The sequence below is a fragment of the Emys orbicularis genome, chromosome 8 (assembly GCF_028017835.1).
Source record: "Emys orbicularis isolate rEmyOrb1 chromosome 8, rEmyOrb1.hap1, whole genome shotgun sequence".
NCBI classification, from domain to species: Eukaryota; Metazoa; Chordata; order Testudines; family Emydidae; genus Emys; species Emys orbicularis.
The window spans coordinates 38,707,637-38,730,826 of record NC_088690.1 but is presented as its reverse complement, the minus strand read 5'-3'; the positions used below and the strand labels follow the sequence as shown (position 1 = coordinate 38,730,826).

The window sequence follows — 23,190 nt, the reverse complement described above, 5'->3', positions numbered from 1 at the left end:
AGCTGTTTTTTTACATTAACTTAATAAACTAGAAATACATTGCAACAGCATCTTCAGTTAGGTTGGTTCACTTTCACACTGCATGTGTCCTTGAAAATTGAATACTGGAATTTCCTCAAGGGGTGTTTAATTGCTTATCCGTGCTGTACTCATGGCAACTGTTATTCTTTACTCTGTGTGTGTGTGTGTGTGTGTGTGTGTGTGTGTGTGTGTGTGTGTGTGCTTGTATAGGGCCAAAGTTGATCGTTCTTATGTGGCCAAATTTCCTATTGACATCAGTAGTAGTTTTATTTAGGTGTAAGGACTCCAGGATTTGATTGCACTGTTTTTCTATGCAGATGCCCCTTATGTCGGGGGGAATCCTAGTGAAGTCACTGGGTCTCTGCAGAGGGACAGGGCTTCATATGTGTAATATGTAATTCACATTTTCATTTTAGAATAAGCAAAACACATTGAAGTCCAGAAAAAACAGCCGGAAAGGAAGTCTTAACTTTATTCTCTTTTGATTAACAAAGCCTAAATTTTAGTTCCATGTCATTCCAGCTGTTAAATCACCTTTTTCCCCAGCTTTGCCATTCTCATCCTCAGAGCTGTGGATAGAAAAGAGAACAGAAAACCTTAGTGAATAGTATGATTCGCTTTCTGCTTCTGAATATAAATCTCCTTGTTTAGAATAAGGAAGAATGCACTTACCCGAATGGTTAGATCCAACAGACTAAGCATTATTTTAGTATTATAGAAAGAAATTAGTAGACAGGATTAGTGCTGGTAATTTCATAGCATAGATGAAGTACAGAGAATGAATCCATTAACACTTTTAGAAGATAGGTGGGCTAAATTTCAAAGCTTATTAATTTTTTTTTTGCTTAATTTAATGCACAGCAAACAGCTGGTATGGTTCTTGATTGGATAGGTGACAAGTTTAAAAGAAAACATGAGTAATTAAACTAAACTCTTTGTTTATAGCCTTCACTTAGTGGTTTAGTTTAAAATAGGGCTGTTGATTAATCGCAGTTAACTCACACGATTAACTCAAGAAATTAATCGCAATTAAAAAAATTGCGATTAATTGCAGTTTTAATTGCACTGTTAAACAATAGAATACCAATTGAAATTTATTACAATTTTAGATATTTTTCTACATTTTGAAATATAGAGTTCAATTACAACACAGAATACACTGCTCACTTTATATTATTTTTTATTACAAATATTTGTACTGTAAAATGATGAACAAAAGATATTTTAAAATTTACTTCATACAAGTACTGTAGTGCAACCTCTTTATCATGAAAGTGAAACTTACAAATGTAGATTTTTGTTGTTGTTACATAACTGCACTCAAAAACAAAACAATGCAAAACTTTAGAGCCTAGAAGTCCACTCAGTCCTACTTCTTGTTCAGCCAATCGTTTACATTTTACGTTTACAAGTTTGTTTACATTTATGGGAGATGCTGCTGCCCACTTCTCACTTTCTGGTGACACTGTAAATAAGAACAGGTGTTCATGTGGGACTCTTGTAGCCGGCATTGCAAGGTATTTACATGCCAGATATGCTAAACATTCGTATGCCCCTTCATGCTTCGGCCACCATTCCAGAGGACATGCTTCCATGCTGATGACGCAACACTCCAATGTGGACCTGATTGGCTGAACAAGAAATAGGACTGAGTGGACTTCTAGGCTCTAAAGTTTTACATTGTTTTGTTTTTGAGTGCAGTTATTTTTTGTACATAATTCTACATTTGTAAGTTCAACTTTCATGATAAAGCGATTGCACTACACTACTTTTGGATTAACATATGTAGAAGATTTGATTCCGTTCACACTGGAGTAGGACTGGGGCAGCAATGTCACAATCTTACCCCAAGTTCAATTTGTCACGGTAATGTGGTTTCTCTAAGTACTAAGGGACTAATTATAATTGTGACTGGAGCGCTGTAGCTAATTTCAAAGTTACAATGGAAATGCAGGTGATTAAATATTAAGGTTCTTTCTAAAACAATGATATACTACTACTTTATTTAAAGAAAATTTCTATAGTATGTCTAAAAAAGCTACAGTCATAGATGTGTTCTCCCCCCCGCCCCCATTGCCTAGCTCTATCTACTGCGAGATAAGTGGGCTCAAGGATTTAGTCATCTGTTATCTGATTTATGAGGATCAGCAAGTTGTCCTTGGGGAGCCACTAAGTGTGCATATGAAATTTGAAAGTTATTGCTAATCATAGGTTACACTCTACATCTATGGGGAAAACCTGCTCAGCAGACCACAGTCCTGATTAGGCTTTGGGGAAGCCAAAGGCCGAAGGCTCTGTAGCTACCACCTTTAGATCTAGGAATTTTGGATGATGAATCCTATCATGGTTTGGAAGAATGATCAGTTAAGCACGTGATTTAAAAACGTAATTTGACCACCTGGATGTGCGTTGCCCCTTGCTTTACAGAAGTAGTGTGGAACACATTTTTTTTCTTCTGTATTGAGTTTTTATTGCATACTGTTTGTCTCCACATGAATTTAGTTGCATGTCAGTTGTGTTTTCCCTTCACAACAAAGTAATAGGTAAGGAAAACATTAGTTCATCCACTCCAACTCCCTGCCCAAAGGCCCAGACTTTCACCACTTCTCCTGATAGAATGTTCTACCACCCTATTAAAGGTCTCTGGTAGGAGATTTTCCTGCTATTCAGCCTAAATATTTCCTTTATTTGTTTCATCCCATTCTTCCTAGTTTGTGTGACCCTAAGTGCACGGGTGCCAGGTTTGTATAATTTTTAGTGGTGCCTAGAAGAGCTCCAAGTAGAGCCGTCCCATCCATAGGACGGACCGGGACAACCGCTCTGGGCCCCATGCTTCAGGGGGACGTGGGGTCTGGGCAGAGCCATCCCATCCCTAGGATGGACCGGGGCAACTGCCCCGGGCCCTGCATTTCAGGAAGATGCGGGGTCCAGGGTGGCCCGGTGCTGGCAACAGCGAGTGACCCGGCCCCAGCCTGCCCCACTCCGCCCCGCCGGTTCCTAGTATTGCTCAGGGGAGGGTGCTCGGGGGAAGGGGTGCAGTAGGGGTGGGCTGGGGCTGGGTTGCTCGCTGCTGCTGGCGCCAGGCCTCCTGCTTAGTCCCCAGGCTGCCCTAGACCCAAAGCCGACACATCCATAGGACGTACTGGGGCAACTGCTTCAGGGGGATGCTGGGTCCAGGGGGGCCTGACACCAGCTGCAGCGAGCAACCCAGCCCCAACCTGCCCCTGCCCCACCCTGTCCCCACTCCACCCCTTCCCCCAAGCCCCTGCCCTGCCTCTTTCCAGTTTCCGCCCCCCTTCCCTGAGTGACACCAGGAGCCGGCGGGGCAGGCTGGGGCTGGGTCACTCGTCGTTGCCAGTGCCAGGCCCCCTGCTAATCCCCCAGGCTGCCCGGGACCCTGAGTACCCCTGAAGCATGGGGCCCCCCAAAGCACGGTAAGCCCAAACATTGGTGGAGCTGGGCCCATGTTCCTAAATATTGGTGGAGCACGGGCACCATGAGCTTTGCCTCTCCCTGAGTGGTGTTTGGCTCATGCCAACATTTGTAGACCCTAATTCACATGCTGGAAATTAAATGAAGAAAATGAAATGTTCTAATACATTTTTTTTTCATTGAAGTTGTAATCCTAGGGCTAGACCCTATGGAAGCAGTAGACTGTAACTGTATCTTGGTGTCCTGAGTACACCACCATTCTCAGGGGGAGGCAAGTATGGTTGCCATGTGGAAAGGGGAGGAGTTTGTTCTGCAATTCTAGTACTGCATGGGGATGTGTAGGAAACTCTGGTTCAAACCCATGGATCCCCATATACATAGGCAGAGAACATGGCTCACGTACCTCTGAGCTGACCCTGACTAGCATTAACCTCTACAGCAATTTACTCTGGAGATTCTTTTCAAATTAATTTTGCCATAAGACATCTGTGCCCTAGTCTCATTTGCCATCCACTTCCCCTTCATTTTTAGCAGAGCACATGTGCACATGTAACCATTGGCTCCTCAACCCTCTAGTGCCTAGTTGATTGTTTTCCTCTCTATGCTACATGAAGCATCTGACCCAGAGTTACTGGTCTAAAACACAAAACAGGAGCTTGGAATGGGATAACAATTAATGGTAATGTGCCAGATTCATTCCTGGTGTAACTTCACGGATTTCAGTGGTGTTACCAGGATGAATTTGGTAGTGGGATTTGAGAGAATTATTGATTTGTAAACAGTTTTTCTTTCTCTAAGCAGTAGCCCTTTGTAATACATTGTTACTTTGAATATAAGAGGTTTTCCTGCTTTTGTTTCCTTTTTAGAACTAGCAGTATGACTACAAGGTTATTTGGAAAAATTAGTCATTTCCTGGCTTTTTCCACCATCTAATATGGCAAGGGGTGGAGACAAAAAGATGGGGGAAGGAGAGGGATGTGGCCCTGTTCCATGTTCCACTGGGAACTTTAAAATACATTGTTAGAGATAGTATTGCACATAGTGAGTGAAATTCTGTCCCTATTGAAGTCAATGACAAAACTCCTATTGATGTCTATGGGGCCAGGATTACATCCAATGACCTGTTTCTCCTCTCTCTCATACAACTTTTAAATCAGTAGAATTATGCAAAGATAAAAATGGTTTAAAAGAATGGAGCAGATTCTCTTATGTTTTTACTACATGTAAGGCTTGCCTTATTCCCGCTGAAGTAATTGTTAGTTTACTGTTAAAATGAGGCAGGACCAGCCTGTGAGTGTATTTCTATCTGCCAAAAGAAATTCAGCTTCTGAAAGTGAAAGAAAAGTAAACTTTAAAATTTCTGACTGCATGGTGCATGAATGCACCATGACAACATGAATTAAGTGAATGCATCCTTTCACAGTAGCTATGCAGAAACTTCTCCAAGTACAGAGATACACAGGCAATATTACTTGAAATTGCTAGCTTGATACAATGAAGTATACATGTCCTTTGGAGATATTTACATTTAAATTGCTACTCCTTTCCTAATATTCTAACTATTGCTAGATCACCAGTGGCTTGTTAGCTAAGGTCCAATCTTGCATGTCTACTGCAATCAAAACTACTGGGAATTTTGGAGGGTGGGAGGGGGGTGCAGGATCAGGACACAATTGAATACATTTGAGTTATATTATGATGATGTCTTTTTCTTTTAAATGTAATATAACCTTTACCAGTTGATTGAAACATGCTCCTCTTAGTCTTTAGATATATTTCACTGATAGCTAAATTACAGTATAAATATAAAACATATTAGCTTACTTTGATAGACAACTATTGCTATTTGAGGATTTCTTTTTAACATTTTTATAAAATTTTACATCAAGAAAGAGTGCAAGACTGTATATGTTAACAGATTAGAAAAAAGTAAAGTATTTTAATAATTAAAGACAGACAGACAATACAGACAGACTGAAGTTAACATACAGACAGGAAAATGACATTTTATCATAATTTAAAAATTATAAAAATATCTAAATAACTCAGGCTAGAAAAAATATTAAAATGTGCATAAACATAGTCAAGGCAAGGGAGGCAAAATTGATCCAAGAAGAATGTAAAGCTGCTTGCTAAACAGTCTTTCTAATTTAAGGCATAAATTAGATTATACAGGAAGTAGTTAGAACACAGGCACAGATATGTCCCAATAAGGAGATACACAGTGTAAGAAGCAATGCTATTAGTCACCCAGAAGCAAAGTGAATCTATTCTTATATATCATATGCCAAAAGAAGAATTTTAAATTGGCATTTCTAGAAGAACCAAGAGTGTCAAGTTTCTGTTTCATTTTTTTAATCTTTGAACATTATGGAAATAGGTTTTTGGAGATTAATTTTCAAAATGATCATTATTTCAAAATATGGCAACTAGTGCATTTCTGAAGGTGAAAAAAGCATTCCACAGTACTAAAAATTCAGATTAACATATGTTAACAAATAAAAAGAGTAAAGACATAGACCAATAATTGTGTAATTGTCCATAAGACAGCAGAAGAATGGGAAAGTGATAAGGATTGTTAGTAGGAAAAAAGAGTGAAGCAATCAGTTGTTACATGAGTGAACAGCAGTGACATGACTTTCCTTTTTTATTACCTGTTAATGAGGGATCCTCTGTACCATCTCCAGATAGCTGGCCATCGAGATGAGTATGGTACATAGGAGAGCTCAAACTTTCCTCTTGTTCTTGCAGTGATATGGAATTTTTGTGGGATGATTTATTCATGTTTCCACCTAGATTGCCCTCTGGGATCCTCTGTGGAACTTCTGCTATTTGTTTGTTGGGTGGCTGGTAAACTTGACTGTAATGGCCTACAGGATGATATGACGGTCTCTCAGATTTACTGTCTTCTTCATCATCATCATCATCAATGACAACCAGTTCCGCATGGATAATTCCATCATATCTGGACAAGTTTTTGTTTGCTGCTGCTTCTTCATCATCATCATCTACATGCTGATAACCCATGAAAATCATTGTAACCGGTTCTGTATCATCCACATAACATGGCACAGCTTGAACAATGCTGTACCTAACATCTTCATCAGCATCCTGAGTGACAGGAGACTTTTCACTGGTATTCTCTGAGTTCATAAACATTGCCTCACAATCACTCTCTCTTGTTTTCTGATAGGGTTCCAAATCCTTTTGTAGAACTCCTCTTTCGTCATTATGTATTATCCTGGTTTTTGGACTAATGTGTACCTTTCCCTCTTTTTGCTGAGACCCTGGAGAGGGAGACTTTGGCAGTATTAATTTGGGAAGATCAAAACCATTTTCTTCATTGTGTTGCCTGTTGCCTTTGTTATAGAAAGATTCATTTTGATGATTGCCAAGTTCATTAGTCTCTTTTTTAACAGTGTCTTCCAAATTTGGTCCAGGAACTAATTTGTCTTTCTGGGGAGTTGTTGGCCTATAAAACTGGTTTGCATACACAGGCTCATGATACTCTGTAGGAGATTTAGCATTTTTTTCAGTTGCTTTTCTTAAAAGATCTTCCACCTCAACAGGTGCAAGCTCATCTATGCCATTGTGTGTTACACTGCCATTGGACCACGTTGCATAGACTGACTTCCTACCATCGTCATAGACTTTTACTCCTGTACTTTTAAACTCATCAGATGGAAGAGGTATGGTAGACAAAACTGTGCTTTCCCCAGTCTTCATGTCTTTCTCAACTTTAATTTCCATGGCAAACAATGCTGTTAAGAGAAACAAGAACTTAACATTGATAACATAGTAGCTGCAACAAATATTTAGATTTTATCCTTATGATAGGTGGTTTGGATAAACTGTCAAATCTCGTAGTCCAGTTTTCAGCAGAGATTGGCCTGTGCCACAGAATTTGGATCCTGAGTCTAAGGCACCAAAGAATGAGGCATGCACTCAGACCTAGGCTTTTGGTTCAGCATAGTATAGCGAAAATGGTCAACCTTGTAATTTGAATCCAGATCTCAGTTCTGAGATTGAACCCCCACTTTATCCCCTGCTGCCCTCCTCAAAGTTTGAAGATATTAAGAAACAATATTTTGGTTGGGACTCATCTCTGATAGAAAATCAGCTATTTGAGGCTCCATTATGCAACACCAAATGAGAAAGCCAGGTTAAACTTGGTCTCTTGAGGCCAACTCCTACAAGGTGCTGAGCAGTGGGAGTCAATGGGAATCGAGGGAGCGTAATACTATGCAGGAGTAGAGTCTCAGTCTTAAAGACAGTGGGAGATAGGAAGCTTTGTGGAGGTCAGGGGATGGTTAGATTTGGGTTATTCAGCAGGCATAATTGCTCATAGAAAATGCATTATGTGGACTACTATCAGAACCAGATAGGGGTTACATCAAGTACAGTAAGTAAGTGCTGGATGAAAGTGCTAGAAAACATTGGGCCTCATTTTTAATGGTACACTAGTTATACAGCAGTGCCACACAACTGACTACAATGGAGTTACTGTGTGTAAGTAAGAAGAGAATTATGCCTATTATCTGTAGTCTCTCTATTCTTTCCCTAAATAAGTTAGCTTTAATTTTTTAAGAGGCTTATGAACCATTACAAATCTGCACTCTTTCTAGAGTTACTACCAATCTGTACCTCTTCTGTTTTCCTCCTCATCCTCAGTTCCTGCATGTCCTGCCCTTTTCAGTGCAGAAGGTCTGAAGGATTTTGGAAGGTCAGGTATATTGGTATATATGTAGTCCACTGCCTCTGTTAAAAATAAATAAATAGGAGATCCAGAGTACTTTTCATTGCCTTCATGCAACAAACATTAAATTTTTATTTTTTTTAATATAAAATGCTTTGGTTGAACATACCTTCTTGAATTTCTGCTTTAGCTGCCTTCACAGACTATGAAGAAAGAGCAACAAAAAGTGATATGTGATTATTGCGGTTTTAAGAAATTAACTCAAAACACAAGAGACTTTTCTACTGCACAACTGTTTAAGTTTTTGTGTAGCTCAGTTTGAACTGGAAGATACCTGGAAATGGAAATAACCTCTCAACAGGACAGTTGCAGTTGTGGGACAAGCTTTCCCATTCCACTTTGACAGCATGCCTTATCTATCCCCTTAGAGTCTGGCTCCTGACGGCCTCTCTCATAGTTTCACATGGCACTGGAGAACAACCCATAGATTTGTACATCTGGAGTGTAGAGGACAGGGTGTTCTTAGTGGAGGGCCCTCACTTCAGGAATTACATTTTCCCCTGGAGCTGACAAAGCCACAAGGCAATTATGGCCGTGAGTAGTCTCATTGAAGTCAATGAGTCTATTTGCATGAGCAAGTGTGCAATCTGGCCCCAAGTTTGTTGACTTTCAGGCATATTGCTGAAAATCTGTTTAGATAGGGTTTTCCTGAAGTTATGGGATAAGGCTTCTCTTTTATTTCAAGTGGGAGATAGGAAGGTTTTAAAAAATGCTGTTGACATTTTGTCAGCATAGCTGACTAATGATTAATGGTTCCACAAGATTTTTATTGTAAGTGCACTTAGGATCTATGACAGGTGCACAATATAGTGTAGCTGTAGCCTTGTCAGTCCCAGGATACTAGAGAGACAAGGTAGTTGTCACAATATAGTTGCTTGGAGTGACCACCTCAAGGGTTTAGATAGCTCAGTGTCCATGCTCATTATTCATTCCGTGCCCTCTCTGCTGAGATTGCCTGCAAAGCTGCCAATTGTCGATTTTGTGATGTGCTGTAGATATTTTTTCCATTGAGTAATGGCTGAAACCACCAAACCCTTTCCATATAGATCATGTAGCCATTGGATGGTGTAATCTTTTGGTCACTCTTCTGTGTTAGATTTGAACTACTGAGGTGAAATACCTTGTATCTCAAGATCAGTCCCATGATCCATTCAATTCCTCTTTACTAAAATCTATTTGTTATAATAATGAATTAAAGAATCCTGTTTCTGAATTGTTGTAACACCAACCTTTAAGATATCTTCTGCTGTTCTCTCAACTGATTTAAGCTTCTTTAAAATTGCCTGTTCATTAACTGAGATTTTCATCTCTTCTTTTTCCAGAGCTTCAATTTCTTTCTCAAGTCTGCAAGCATAATTTATTTTATATAACAATATTTAAAGAATATGTATTAAAATGCAATTAAGCTTACAGTATATTTCCTACAGCGATATCGATGCACCTGATTCCTCTCACACTTACACCATTTTTACACTGATGAAACTGATTTGCTCTTGATTTAGGAAGGTGTGAAATCAGAATATGCCTGTTGTTTTTACAGGCCAATGTGTTTGTCACAGATCTCTTCAGAGGATACTTTGAAAATAAACAGATTAAGGCACCCTGGTAAAATTTCCTTATTAACTCTTTTAGAAGGGGGTGGAGGGAGGAAAGGAGGCCCCTAAAGGATTTCTTCACCTTCAATTAAACTCTCTCAAGCATTATCACAACTAAAATGGTGTTCACCTCCCCATAACAATGACTTAAGATATTAGGCCAGTTCACAGACAGTGGGGTGAATGTGTTTATTTGCTCACTTCTTTGTTCTGGATCACCATTCTCCCATGTTCTAGAACAGGGGGTCTCCAACGCAGCGCCTGCTAGGGCGTCTAAGTGCGCCCGCGTACTGGCTGGCGGAGGAGCATCCGCCGAAATGCCTCCGACAAGCAGCGTCATCCAGAGGGGTCGCCGCCGAAATGCTGCAGATTTTCGGTGGCATTTCGGCGGCGATGCCTCTGGATGACGCTGCTTGTCGGCGGCATTTCGGCGGTGACTCCTATTGACGTTGCCGCTTGTCGGCGGCATTTCGGCGGATGCTCGTCCGCCGCCACGGTCCTCCGTGGCTCGTCGTCTGGTGCCCACCAGACGAAAAAGGTTGGGGACCACTGTTCTAGAACAAGCAGAGCAATTTGATTGCTTGGTGGTAGGAAAGCAGGGCTGCCTAGAGGATTCAGGGGGCCTGGGGCAAAGCAATTTCGGGGGCCCCTTACATAAAAAAATGTTGTAATACTATAGAATACTATATTTTTGTGGGGGCCCCAGTGGGGCCCGGGGCCTGGGGCAAATTGCTGCACTTGCCCTCCGCCCCCCTCCCCCACCCGGCGGCCCTGTAGGAAAGTTATAAACAACAATTTACACGATTATAATTAAGGGGCCAGATTCTGACAATTTTTACATAATGTGGATTAGTCCCTTACTACATAAATAGCCGCAATGATTTCAGATGGACTTCTTGTGGAATAAGGTACTACTCTGTGTGAGCAAGGATGGCAGAAGTGAGCTCAAAAGAATGGAGGAAGATACAGAGAGCTAAACTGCTGCCCTTGGAGATAAAATTGCATTCCTTCCTTGTAGCTGGCACACACTGGAACTGGGATTATGAGCACTTGTTTGAGTTTTAAAACCCAGCTACAAATAACTAAAGTTCACTTTGTAGGACTAAAGTAAACCAATAAAGTGATCTCATTATCTTTCTTCAGTGTAATTATTTCAATTTAGAAAACAATTGTAATTACTAATCATAATGGTGATGATAATAGTATTTTAAATTATACTAGCACAAATGCTTCAAACCAGTGTTAATTGTGTATCTGGCAAAAACAAAGTCACCCACGTACAAAAGCTTCTGTGGAGACTGGGATTAAAGCTTTACTTCTTTCCCTTTCATTTGTTTGGGACCAAGTACAACTGATTTACAGATACTCAGTGACAAGGGGTTGCGGGATGAATATTCTAACACTTGCTCTTCTGTATGTGTGTGCACAAGTCCACATATAGAGGGTGGGATTTGAACATTTACCTTCCCCCCATCTCTGTCTCACACTTTACAATCCGTAAACAGGGTGTAACAATACCTGACTCCCAGGCATGTTACTGCATGAGGCTTGATTAATTGTGAAAGGAAGGGTGATGCATAAATGCAAAGTACTGTGATGATGGGGTTTTAGATGTGGCACACCTTAGTACAAGTAGAGAACTGGATGCATACCTTCTACAACTTTACAGCATTGACCAGCTTTAAGTAGATGGAGCCATGTGCCAGCTATCAATGGTCTCTAAAATCCTCCTTCCTGCCATGTGCCCTTTACCATTATAACTCAACATTTCTATACATCCTGCTCTGTGGAAGAAGTGCTGGCTCCACATCTCTGGAAGTATCTCTTTTCAGAAGAACAGTAATACGACCAGAAATGATGATTCAATGCACCAAGGACAGGCAGCTGAATGTTAATTGTGCTTGCTGAGACAGGGCCACAAGTGTACAAGGTAATGTCCTCACAATTGCAGCCAGTCTAGGGTTACCATTCGTCCGGATTCTGCCGGACATGTCCGGCTTTTTTGAGTTAAAAATAGCGTCGGGGGGAATTTGTAAATGTCCGGATTTCTCCCCAATGCAGAGAGCGCGTGGCTGACAGGGCAGCCGGCCGGATCGTGCCACTCGCACGGGGCTTTGACAGCCAGAGCCCCTTCTCCCCTTCCCCCTCCTCTCCCCTGCAACTTGAGACCACTCCCCTCCTCTCTCTCCCTCCCTCCCCCTCCCTGCATTCGCAGATCGCCGGCCGGCCGTTCGCCTCGGGCCTCCGGCAGTCTGGAGCTCCTCCCCCTGCTCCCCCGTCCCCTGCTGCTCAGCGCCCCGCTCCGCAGCACTCTGTTCTGAGCGGCATGGTAAGGGGGCCAGGGGGTCGGAGAAGGGGCAGAGAGGTTCTGGAGGGGGCAGTCAAGAGACAGGGAGCAGGGTTGGATGGGTCGGGAGTTCGGGGGGGGGGCTGTCTGGGGGTTGGGGGTGTAAGGTTTTGGGCAGTCAGGGTACAGGTAGGGGGTAGGGTCCTGGGGGGCAGTTAGGGTGGGGGGATCTCAGGAGGGAGCAGTTAGGGGACAAGGAACAGGGAGGCTTAGGTAGGGGTTGGGGTTCTGGAGGGCAGTTAGGAGCAGGGGTCCCAGGAGGGGGCAGTCAGGGGACAGGGAGCAGAGGGGTTTAGATGGGTCGGGAGTTCTGGGGGGGGGCTGTCAGGGGGTGGGGAGTGGTTGGATGGGGCGTGGGAGTCCCTGGTGTCTGTCTGGGGGTGGGGGTGTGGATAAGGGTTGAGGCAGTCAGGGGACAGGTAGGGGGTAGGGTCCTAGGGGGCCAGTTAGGATGGGGGGAAGGTCTCAGGAGGGGGCAGTCAGGGGACAAGGAGCAGGGAGGCTTAGGTAGGGGGTGGAGTCCTGGGGGGCAGTTAGGGGCAGGGGTCCCAGGAGGGGGCAGTCAGGGGAGAAGGAGTGGGGGGGGAGGGTTGGGGGTTCTGAGGAGGGCGGGAAGTGGGAGGGAGTGGAAGGGGCAGGGCCAGGGCTAGGGCAGGATGGGGGCAGGGCTAGGGCGGGGCTCCTCCCGTCCTCTTTTTTGATTGTTGAAATATGGTAACCCTAAGCCAGTCAGTTTGCAAGAGAAGCTTGTCAGCTTCGATAAGCAGGATATATGTCAGTGGGTTATTAATGACATCCCCTTTTTGAACCTTCTTCCCATTTGGATGACGTGTTCTGTAACAAGAAGGTAATTTTAAGGGACCCATTTATTACAGGAAAATCTCTTGGGTCATGCCTGGCTGTAACCAAAGGCCTCTATAAGCAGATTAGATACAATGCAAGCATAAACCTAAAATACCACTGTGTTTTGCAAAGAGTACAGATATTCCACGAATATTTAGTAAACTAAATTTGGGTATTAAAAGACAGTGTTTCCATTACTGGAGATCCTGCTACCTCCCTTCCAGATTTCAATAGTACTAACCCAAAATAGCCTCCCTGCCAGACACGTTGGCTGTCTGGTTGCTTTTAAAGCCTTTATTGTTACAGAAGAGACACATTGATACCCAGCTGAAAGAATTCATCTCTTGGTCTATGCTGGATTTCACCATGTCTTCTTACTAGTTGTGTGTGGCCTCTCTGTGCATCCTGTATATCTATAAGAAATCACAGTTCTTTCCCCCCTCCCTCTCTTTTGTTGTTGTTATGCAGAACTGTATGTTAGAGCTGGTCAAAAATACTTCAGCACAACTTTTTACCATCAAAAATGCCGTTTTGTTGAAAGTGAAGTGTTTCACAGAAAGGGACTGGATTTGAGGAAAATGTCATGAAGGTTTTGAAACTGTGTAATTTTTTGTGAAAAGGAAGGCTTGTTTTCTCACCAGCCCCGCTATATGTTATTCAAGCCCAAAATAGAGAACAATAACTATGGTCCTAAGCCAACTCCACCTAAGTCCATAGGTACATTTCAACTGGATTCATTGAAAGATTCCCATTGACTTCAGTGGGCATTGGATCGGGATCTAAAATAAATGCTTTTGCACTTGTTCCTGCCATTTCATGCTTATGTCTAAAATTTTTAGGGTCAGTTTGCAAAGAATTTTATACATTTTCACACTGAAACTTGTAGGGATGCATTCTTGCAAAAGCCCGGTGCTGTATGTGTTCAAAGATTCACATGCATAGCTGGAGAGGCTGAAAATTGTGCCAGAACAGCTTTTTGTAATTATATTTTTAAAATCTGATTTAGAAATGTTTAAATGTTCTATTTGGGGAAAAAAGTTCTGATATTTAACTATTTCCCATTCTTAGTGTTTACGTTTTAAAAAATACATATGCTCTAAGAGGAATTTGGCTGCTATGGGGTACTTATCTTTGGAGGTTTTCACTGCTTTGTACAGGTTTCAGGTGTAGGGAAGCTGGGCATATCTACTGATATTAAATACATGATGTGGGTATTTGTCCATCTGCCCTTGAGTAACATTCAGGGCATGAGGCAGTTTTCCATTTCTATCAGGAATAGATTAAGGCAGGATCTTTGGAACTGGGACTTCAGGTCAGAGGGTGCCCAATCAGAGCAATGACTGACTCAGGAAACAGTACAGCACACAACTGATTGCTGCTGCCTGCGGGAAGAGGCAGCTCTGCCTCACCTGGAAGAAAGATCAAGGACCCAGGAGTGGAAAAAAAAAAGTCTGACTGGAGGATACCAGAAAGAGAGGAAAAGTCAGTTTGGAGTTGGGGGGGGGGGGGCAACTTGTTTTGGGTGAGCCCAACATTTTAGCAGCTCTGGGCTCCACCTAGCCATAACTTCCCTTCATAAATTACAGTATGCTTCTGTTTTTCCAAAACCCTATTATCCGAACCTCCCCTTATCTGAACCCCTTCCTTTTCCTGCAGCATGAGATGCATGAGATCCATGCTGCAGAGGGCAGGTATCTAATGCTGGGGGACAAGGGGGGGATTTGGATAATGCAGACGTTCAAGTAATTAATCAGAGACCCTGGGCCAGGACTGCAAGGAGGAGGACTAGACTCTGTGGCAGGGGATGCCACCCTGCTGCTGAATGGCTCCTGTGGCAGACCACTGTCACAGGAAGGACTAAGTGCGGCCATGACAGCAGAGTTGCAGAGGGCTTCCTGGCTGCCATTGGGCTAGGGACACCCAATACCTGCAGGTGCAAGGTGCAGAGAAGGTTGCAGTCTTGGTGGGCAGAGCAGAAACCCCTGGTCAGGACTGTGAGGAAGAGGCAGAGGACAAGCCCCAGGCTGCAGGGGAGGCCACTCCACTGCTGAATGGCTTCTGCCCTCTCAATTATCCAAATTCCTGAGTATCTGAATAAAATCCATGTTCCCATTGCTATTTGGATAATTGGGAGTATACTGGATATTCCCAACTGGCTGGATGGTGCTTGGTAACATTATGTTGTTTGTGATCTTTTTTAAATAAGTTGTTTAGCAACTAATTCTACCGAGAATGAACCTTTTTTGCAACCAAGCTGTCAAGTTAAGTGACAAAATATGTCTACCTGATTCTGCAGCCAGTTTGCACCCTCAGCAGAGAATGTTTGGCTTTATGCCCTGTAACCTCTACCATGTAAACAGGGTATTATGGGATAGACACTGTGAGTGCTATTCCTGTCCGTAACCTGAGTGTTGAACTACTTGCCTGCCGTTTTGGTTCAGGCCACTGTTAATTGTTCAGTATTGATACAAAGAACGGAACTCTCTCATTTATCTAAAAAAACAGAAATCCTGCTTGTGTACTGGATGATTAACAGGCACGAATTGACCTACTGGACACTCCAAAAAAGAAATGCTTCAAACTGGAGGCCCCTTAGGGGGAAGAGAGGGAAAGATATATGCATTCACTATGAATCTGCCTGCAACAGCAGAAAGAAACCAGGAGCTAAAGAAATGCTGCAATATTCCTTAAAGGAATTTACATGTTTTTCTTAAAGAAGAGTGAGAAAGAAAGAAGCACAGAATAACTCACCTCTTGGCAGTACATGTGCCATCCACTCTCCAGTTTGACATTCAGATGAACAGTAAAATTCTTTCTCTGGGATTTTCAATAATATATTGTTACTCAGTGGCAAGTGTGCACATGAGCAGTGTATCTGTCTTCTCTTTCAGAGCTGTTGGATAGGTAGTTATAGCATAGTGGTAGGAAGATGGGCTACTGGAACGGACATTACACTAAGATTTGTAAGACTTAGGTTCAACTCCCTGGTCACACACTGACTTCATATGTGATCTTGTGCAAGACACTTAGGCCCAGATCCTTAAAGGTATTTAGGAGCCTAACTCCCATTGATTTCAATAGGAGTTAGGTGCCTAAATCTTTTTGTGGTCAGGGCCTTAATCTACCCCATGCTTCAATTCTCCATCTGTAAAATGGGGATAATGACTCCCTACCTCTCACAGGTGTTGAGGATAAAATCCATTAATGATTGTGAGGTGCTCATGTTAGGTGTTTCTTGTATATTAAGGTCCTGAAAACCTTTAAAGCACAGCTAGATCTCCACCAATGGTAGACAGAGCTATTACACCTGTATAATGCAGAACAGAGGGGCTGGGAAGTCTGACCAGGAGTAGGTCTTGCTATATCTTTTTAAAGGTGTAATTGTGCTCACCTGCAAGCACTTACCAGTGTGCAGGAAGGTTGGACCATAGCCATACCCATTCTGGCCTGGTTAGTGTTAGGAGGTCACTATCTTTTGTGCTCCTGTGTGCAGACAGCTGAATTACGCCTAGCAGGCTTGGTGAAATGATGGGAGTTTCTTACACCTTCTCTCCTCTTTGGCACACCCACACAGGGCTTTCACTTTCAAAGATTTTAATGCTTTTATGCTATGTTTTGCTCTGAATGGAGTTTTAGCTTGTTACAGTTTGAGCGAACCCCAAATATTTTGTGGTATTAGAATTTAATATATATAAATAATAATTTTAATAATATAAATATTTATTGCAATAGTGTGTAGGGTGTGAATACAAGGTACCTAACGTCACACCCAGGTCTGACATAATGCAATTTAATTCCCAGAGAAGTTGATGATATTCAGATCATGCTTTCAACAGCTAGCACCATCCCATTATACCTTTGTACTTCCTGGAGTGTTACTCATTTCAGCTTGTTTCCTGTTTGTGGTCTTTTAAATTCTCTGGGAATTAAATTGCATTATGTCAGACCTGGGTGTGACCCTAGGTACTCTTGTATTCACACCCTGCACACTATTGCAATAAATATTTATACAAAATATGCCTTGTGAGGTATCATTTGACAAGTCACAACAGACTGGTCAATAATATCCTTGTGAAATGTATGTGACAATGCTGAGTGTGGATGGCCTCGATATTGGATTTTAAAGTCTGTATTTGAACAAAGTAGAAAACAGGTCTGCCCAGGAGTTGAATACAAACAAAGCATGGTTGATCAGCGATGGTGGGATTGCAATTTATGTGTGTGGTAAACAGAAGGAAGGACAATTCCCAGTCATTTGGCATGGGGAATTGCTACAGGGACAGTTACATTGTAAAATTGCAGCAGGAACCATCACATTGGAATACACCAGAGGACACCTTAATCAAGATGGAGTTGGTCTCCTGGAGGAGACCGCAGACTGAACCCCAGGGGATCAATTTGACCCTGGAAAGAAAGGCAGACTTTGAGATATAAGGACACACACAAAGACTAAGTTATAATTCACCTGAGGAGACAAAGAAAGCCAGGACCTGGCTACGAGCTATCAGCCATTGCTCAAAAAGGAATATTGGTGAGGATGAAGACTTGAATGAAGACTGCAGCTTGCTAAATTAATTCTGTGCCCTTTAGAAAGCGTATTCTTTCTTTTGCTTGTTTGTAAACCTTTCTACCTTTACTCCTAGTACTTGGTATCACTTAAACCTATGGCTTTTTATATAGTAAACTTGTTTTACCTTTACTATAAACCAGTTCAGTGCTGTGACTGAAATAAGAGTGTCAAATACCAGCTACATTAATGAGCTGAAATGCATTGACTCTTTAAAGGAGCAACAAATGTAGTATTTTCTGTGAATGTGCAATGATGGGCTGTGCGTTGAAGAGAGACATCTCTGAGGAGCTCTGGGGCTGGAGTTCACTGACTTTTACCTGCTAGGCAAGATGAAGATTGGAAGAGTGTCTAGTTGGCTGGTGAGGAAGACAGATTTGGGGGGGGGGGGAGCTGACACACACTCTACTCTCCAGCAAAACCCACTCCTGCTGAGGCAGAGAGAGAACACGATGGCTCAGAGCTCTGAGCATCTCCAGCAGTATTTTACAATGGGTCTGAATGTAGTTCTTTGGCTGCCAAATGTGTTAGCTTTAAGAATGTGAGTTATGTGAAAGAGCTCTGTGTGTGCATCTGTGTGTGTGATTCGTTCTACACTTCGGTTCGCTCATATCTTTTTTTTGGAAATATTTTTGCTGAGTAATAGCACTGATTCCTTTCTACATTCTCTCAAACACAGCACATTCAAAACAAAACGAAGTGATATTTACTGATCCTCATTCTATTTAAGTAGCATTACATCATAACTAGATCTTTTCTTCTTAAAGTGAGTACAGTGAATTTCTCTGTGTTGTATTTCCCTTGGCTGTTAACCTTTTGCATTTTATACTCATGCCATTTGTGTCAGGCTCTCTTTGCACTCCAATTAAAGCTAGGATATTTTGTATGTGCATCAAGAAGAAGTGGAAATCATCTGGAGGAGAAAATGATCTAAGAGTGTTTGCAAAGAAAGGTCAAAGTGAAGGAAAAGTTAGCTGGGCAACAAAATTAAGTAAATGACGCAAATAATAATAGCACAGAGCTGTGAAAATGTCCATATCGCACTGCAAAAGGTCACCTGCCCCAAGGGTGCATACAAAATCAGCAACAGTTCTGGGTTCTACTATTCATGAGTAGCAAAATGAAGTAGCCTAATATGAAGAGAGGAAGCTTTTAATATTGGGGGGCAGTGGACTTTTAGGATGAAATTTTCACCCTGAGTTTAACTAAGCTTCTGATTTTGCATCTGTAAATGATTGTGGGAGTAATTAAAATTATTTTAAATCTAAATAACTGATTTATAGTCACAGTCAGGTGTTTAGACACCTATGGCATGTTAATCATGTCTGTAAACAACTGAAGGCTCAAATTTGCTTTTACAATTGTTAGTACCTGAAATTTACAGGCACAGCAATAGAAGCTAGCTTTTTAAAAATTGGCTTCCCGGTATACAGGAAAACACTGTGTTTGGGGAAGGGATTTGCGAATAGATCTTCAGTGAAGATATAGTGGAAACAATTAAAAACTTTCAGGCTAAATTTCCACTAGGACTATAATGGATATTTGTATTCTATAACTAAGCTATTTGATAGTAAATGTAAAAATAATGGAAAACTAGCAGAAAACAATCAGAGATGGGCTAGTCTTTGGATCTGTGTTGGAGGGTTATGCTTGGGCTCAGGTTCAAGGCTGAATCATGTCTAGATTATGGATTAGATGGCACTTATATCTATGAGCTGATTTGATGTAGTTTTATTTCCAAATACACCTCTACCCCGATATAACGCGACCTGATATAACACAAATTCGGATATAACATGGTAAAGCAGTGCTCGGGGCGGGGCGGGGGGGGGGGGGCGGCGGAGCTGCGCACTCCGGCGGATCAAAGCAAGTTCGATATAACGCGGTAAGATTTTTTGGCTCCCGAGGACAGCGTTATATTGGGGTAGAGGTGTAGTAGAAAACTTGCAAGGCCAGCTGTGAGATTTTCAACATCTCGGGGCCAAACCTCATGAGAATTATTGTTGCTGTGAAGCTTTGGCTACATCTGAACCAGAATCACAAACTAGGCTTTGGTAAAAATATGATCTAGAATACAAAAAGTGCCTAACTGACCTAGGAGCTTATTGGCCATATTTTTAAATATACGCATTTAACGATGCAGATAGGTGCTTAGTGGGATTTTCAGAAGTATCTAGGTGCTTAACTCCCATTGAAGCAAATAGGATTTCAATGTCTAGGTGCTTTTGAAAATCTCACTAAGAGCCTATCTGCACTAAGTCACTTTTGAAAATGGACTTTGGAGCCTTAGTCACTTAAGCACTTCTGAAATTTTTACCCCTTGTCTACTTTTGTACTCAACCTGCAATGAAAAGTAGGGGCTCTGATTCTAATCCATCTCCCTGAAATACAAAGAAGTATTTAGTTCTGTTTTAGGGGGGTTCTCGCCTTTACAATATATTGGCTTTATAGTAAGAACAATGATAAATGATATGCAATTAAAATGTTCCATATGGTGCAAAAGAAAGTGTACTATCAGTGTATACAACCTCCTGTGCATGAGGAAATAATGGCTATATTTTGAATAAAGGCAGCATCAAAGGACAGTATGTACTCTATAATGAGATTCTGCAACATCCTTAACAGTCCTTAGGAACCAAGCATAGTAAGATGTACAAAAATATCATCACTACATGGGTGATTCTAGTAGGATTTAACCTTATTAGAAACCTGGTTAGGTAAATATTAAGAATGTAGAGTCTTTTTTTTATGCCATAGTCTGACCATTTATTATAAGGACTTAAAAACTTGCTGAAAGCTTTGAGCTAATACTGTAGGAGTTATTTTGATGCTAACTCTAAGTCCTCTCTACTGATAGGATGCAGGAGACCTGCAGCAACTGTTGCTATGAGACCTGCCAGATACTATGACTCAGGCACAGAGAGCACTTAAGGTACCTTGATCGGGTGACAAATTGGATTTATACTCTGGAGTTACAGTATTTTCCCGCTGGGGTGTCTCGGTCTCCAAGGCATTTAATCTGTCAGGAGTTCAATAGCTCTCATTTTAGCTCTACTACTATTCACAGAGCTGCAGGATAAGGGCACTGTCTGTTCTTTATTTAGGTGCCACTGAATGAATTTGAAACAGTGCAGAGGACTGCTACAGGGAGGAGAAAGGAAAAACATGAACATTCTTGACCTGATTTGATGGCTTTAAAAATAGCATTTAAAAAAATTGCTGGGGAGGCTAGGTTTTTTCTTTCTCTTCCCAAAGGCTCAAAGCGGAGTTAGATGCCCCACTCCTACTGAAAGTCTGTGAGCCTTTGAAAAAATCTCCTCCTAGTATATCAGAGCAACAGGATTCCTTGGGGCCTTAACAATAGGACAGCAGCTCACCGCGTGCTGTGTGTCCTCTGCTTGGTCCTGAGCCTATCCTTCCCTGTGTGTGTGTGTAATATTTGACAATCACGTTGTCAGTGGAATACATTGATGGTGCATTTTCACTGGGTCTTACAACCAGCTAGGCACATATACCCTTGTCACCACAACAAAGCATTCCATTGATGTACTCAAAAAGTGATTCTCCTTGAGAAAAGTGTTTCATGGAAGGAATCAGTCTAATTATGGGACACAATCTGGCACAGCAGTGCTGCCTATCAGCAAACAAATATCACTTGTACCAATAAGACAGGAAGTAGGGAGAAGGTGGATGGGAGATAATCTTGACGACAATTTAGCCAAAGGAGTGTGTGGCGGAGGAGAGCTGAGGAAGAGGACTCTTCAGATGAAGATGCCGTTAAATTAAAATAAAGTAGGAAGAAGCCTCAGCAAGACTTCAGGGACGAGGCAACTTTGTGGATCTAAAGAAACAGCTCTTCATCTTTGCTATAGTCCTCACTGAGCAAATGTTGGTACGCCTAGCCACAGAGGAGCTACAACATGTGTACAGTACAAACCCCACAGCATTCAAGAAGTACTGAATGCGGCTAACAATCCTGAAGAACATGCCTGTGATCAAATAGGGCCGCCATGTCTGAATCTGCTTATGTTGCTTTAAAAATAGCTATATGTGGTGGAGAGTCAAGCTGTGAGATTTGTAGAAACTGGTAAGATGAGGTAGCAAAAGGGTAAAGGAAGGACTCTGCGGGAGGGTTCTGAGGATTACATTTAGGACACGCTTAACACTATGGGTTATGAGTGAGAGCATGACAGGAGATAATCACAGGGCACAAATGATTACATGACTTAGATGTGGAATGCTTTGCAAGGGGTCAAGTTTTGAAGGCTACATGTTCTCTAGCTAAAATTAAGAACTTATTGGTTATCTTAATTTTAAGTGTGCATTATCTGACTTACTGTTAGCATCTCTGAGCAAAATCCACACGCTGGTGCTTGCCTCTGTAGAGAACAGTACGAATGGTGAATGTGGAGTCAGGAAAACAAATCCTTTAGGGGTATTATATAGATATGTAGGAATAATAACTTTCAAACCCACATGCTATACTTCTGATTGTTGCAGAAGCCCTTCAAATATATTAAAGACTGTATCGCACCCTTGGAATTAAATAAAACACTGCAAATTATTAGCCTTAGCTGATACTTCATTCTACCTGTAACAATGGAGAGTGGGACCTCTCCTTTCCTTCATGCTTTTAAGAATGAACCATTTTAATGACTACAGAGGGCCACAACAAATTTGTGCTGTACCTGAGGATGCTTTGTTGCAGCTCGTTGGTCCGTTCCTGGTCTTCCCTATTGTGCTTTTGCATTTTTTCTTGCTCTTTTGGAGTGAGAGCACTCAGACCATCCAAGAGCCATTTCTCCCGAAGGGCCTTTTTCTAATTTCAGAAAAGATAAAGACAAGTGTGTTTAAAAAATGCTAATCAGTAACTTTCCCTATCTGCTTCCTAGACTGTAAGCTCTTTGGGGCAGGGACTATGTCTTTGTATGTGTTTGTACAGCACCAATGAGACCTGATGGGAGCATCTGGACTCCCATAATAGAAATAGAAATAAACCAGAGTAAACTGTTGTTGTTTAGTGATTGGTTTAACAATAGAGTAATTAACAGCAAAACATTTTCATTATCAATCATTCTGCCTTTACAGATGGGTTGAATTAACAGGTGAGCAGACCACATGTCACTTATTAGCTGTGATGGTTAACATTTGTAAACTGACCCAGTGTTTGAAATTTTTTGTTTTACTCTGTGCTGCATTAAAGCATAGGTACTATGGGCTCATGCCTAGGGCCCTAGCTCCTGAAGTCCTGCGGTTACATCTGTGTATATATATATCTTTTTATTTTTAAATGACAGTTTCCAGCCAGGATGGTTATAAAGAAAACCTTGAAACAGTCAACAAAGTGATGACTGCCTGAGTCTGCAGACAGCCTGAAACAATAGCTCTGAGAGCTGTCCCTTGCTCACTTGGAGATTGAACGTGGTACCAGAGTGGGGCTGCAGAGGTGGAACCATGGTGTAGGGGAATGGCTTGTATCAGCATGCCTAGAGCCCCAGGTTGCCTTGCCTTTTTCTCATTGTGTCAGTCTTCTGCTCTGTGTGCAAAATTCCCGTTGCAAGGGTTATTTAGAAGAGCTCCTGAAAATACCAGGAGAATTGTTGCCTGCTGAGCTTTCCCAGTGCAGGAC

The 23,190-nt window shown here is 41.9% G+C and overlaps 1 protein-coding gene across 1 annotated transcript in view; it reads right to left on the bottom strand.

Annotated features, from left to right (window-relative positions):
- Window positions 1-546: 546 nt before the first annotated feature.
- PALMD (palmdelphin) overlaps window positions 547-23,190 on the bottom strand; it is a 37,879-nt gene continuing 15,235 nt past the window's right edge. The window contains exons 3-8 of the mRNA XM_065410096.1: window positions 22,250-22,380; window positions 9,439-9,553; window positions 8,319-8,352; window positions 8,098-8,211; window positions 6,108-7,214; window positions 547-590 (exon numbers count right to left, since the gene is read on the bottom strand). Coding sequence (XP_065266168.1) covers window positions 547-590; window positions 6,108-7,214; window positions 8,098-8,211; window positions 8,319-8,352; window positions 9,439-9,553; window positions 22,250-22,380 — 1,545 coding nt within the window. The remainder of the gene's footprint in view (window positions 591-6,107; window positions 7,215-8,097; window positions 8,212-8,318; window positions 8,353-9,438; window positions 9,554-22,249; window positions 22,381-23,190) is intronic.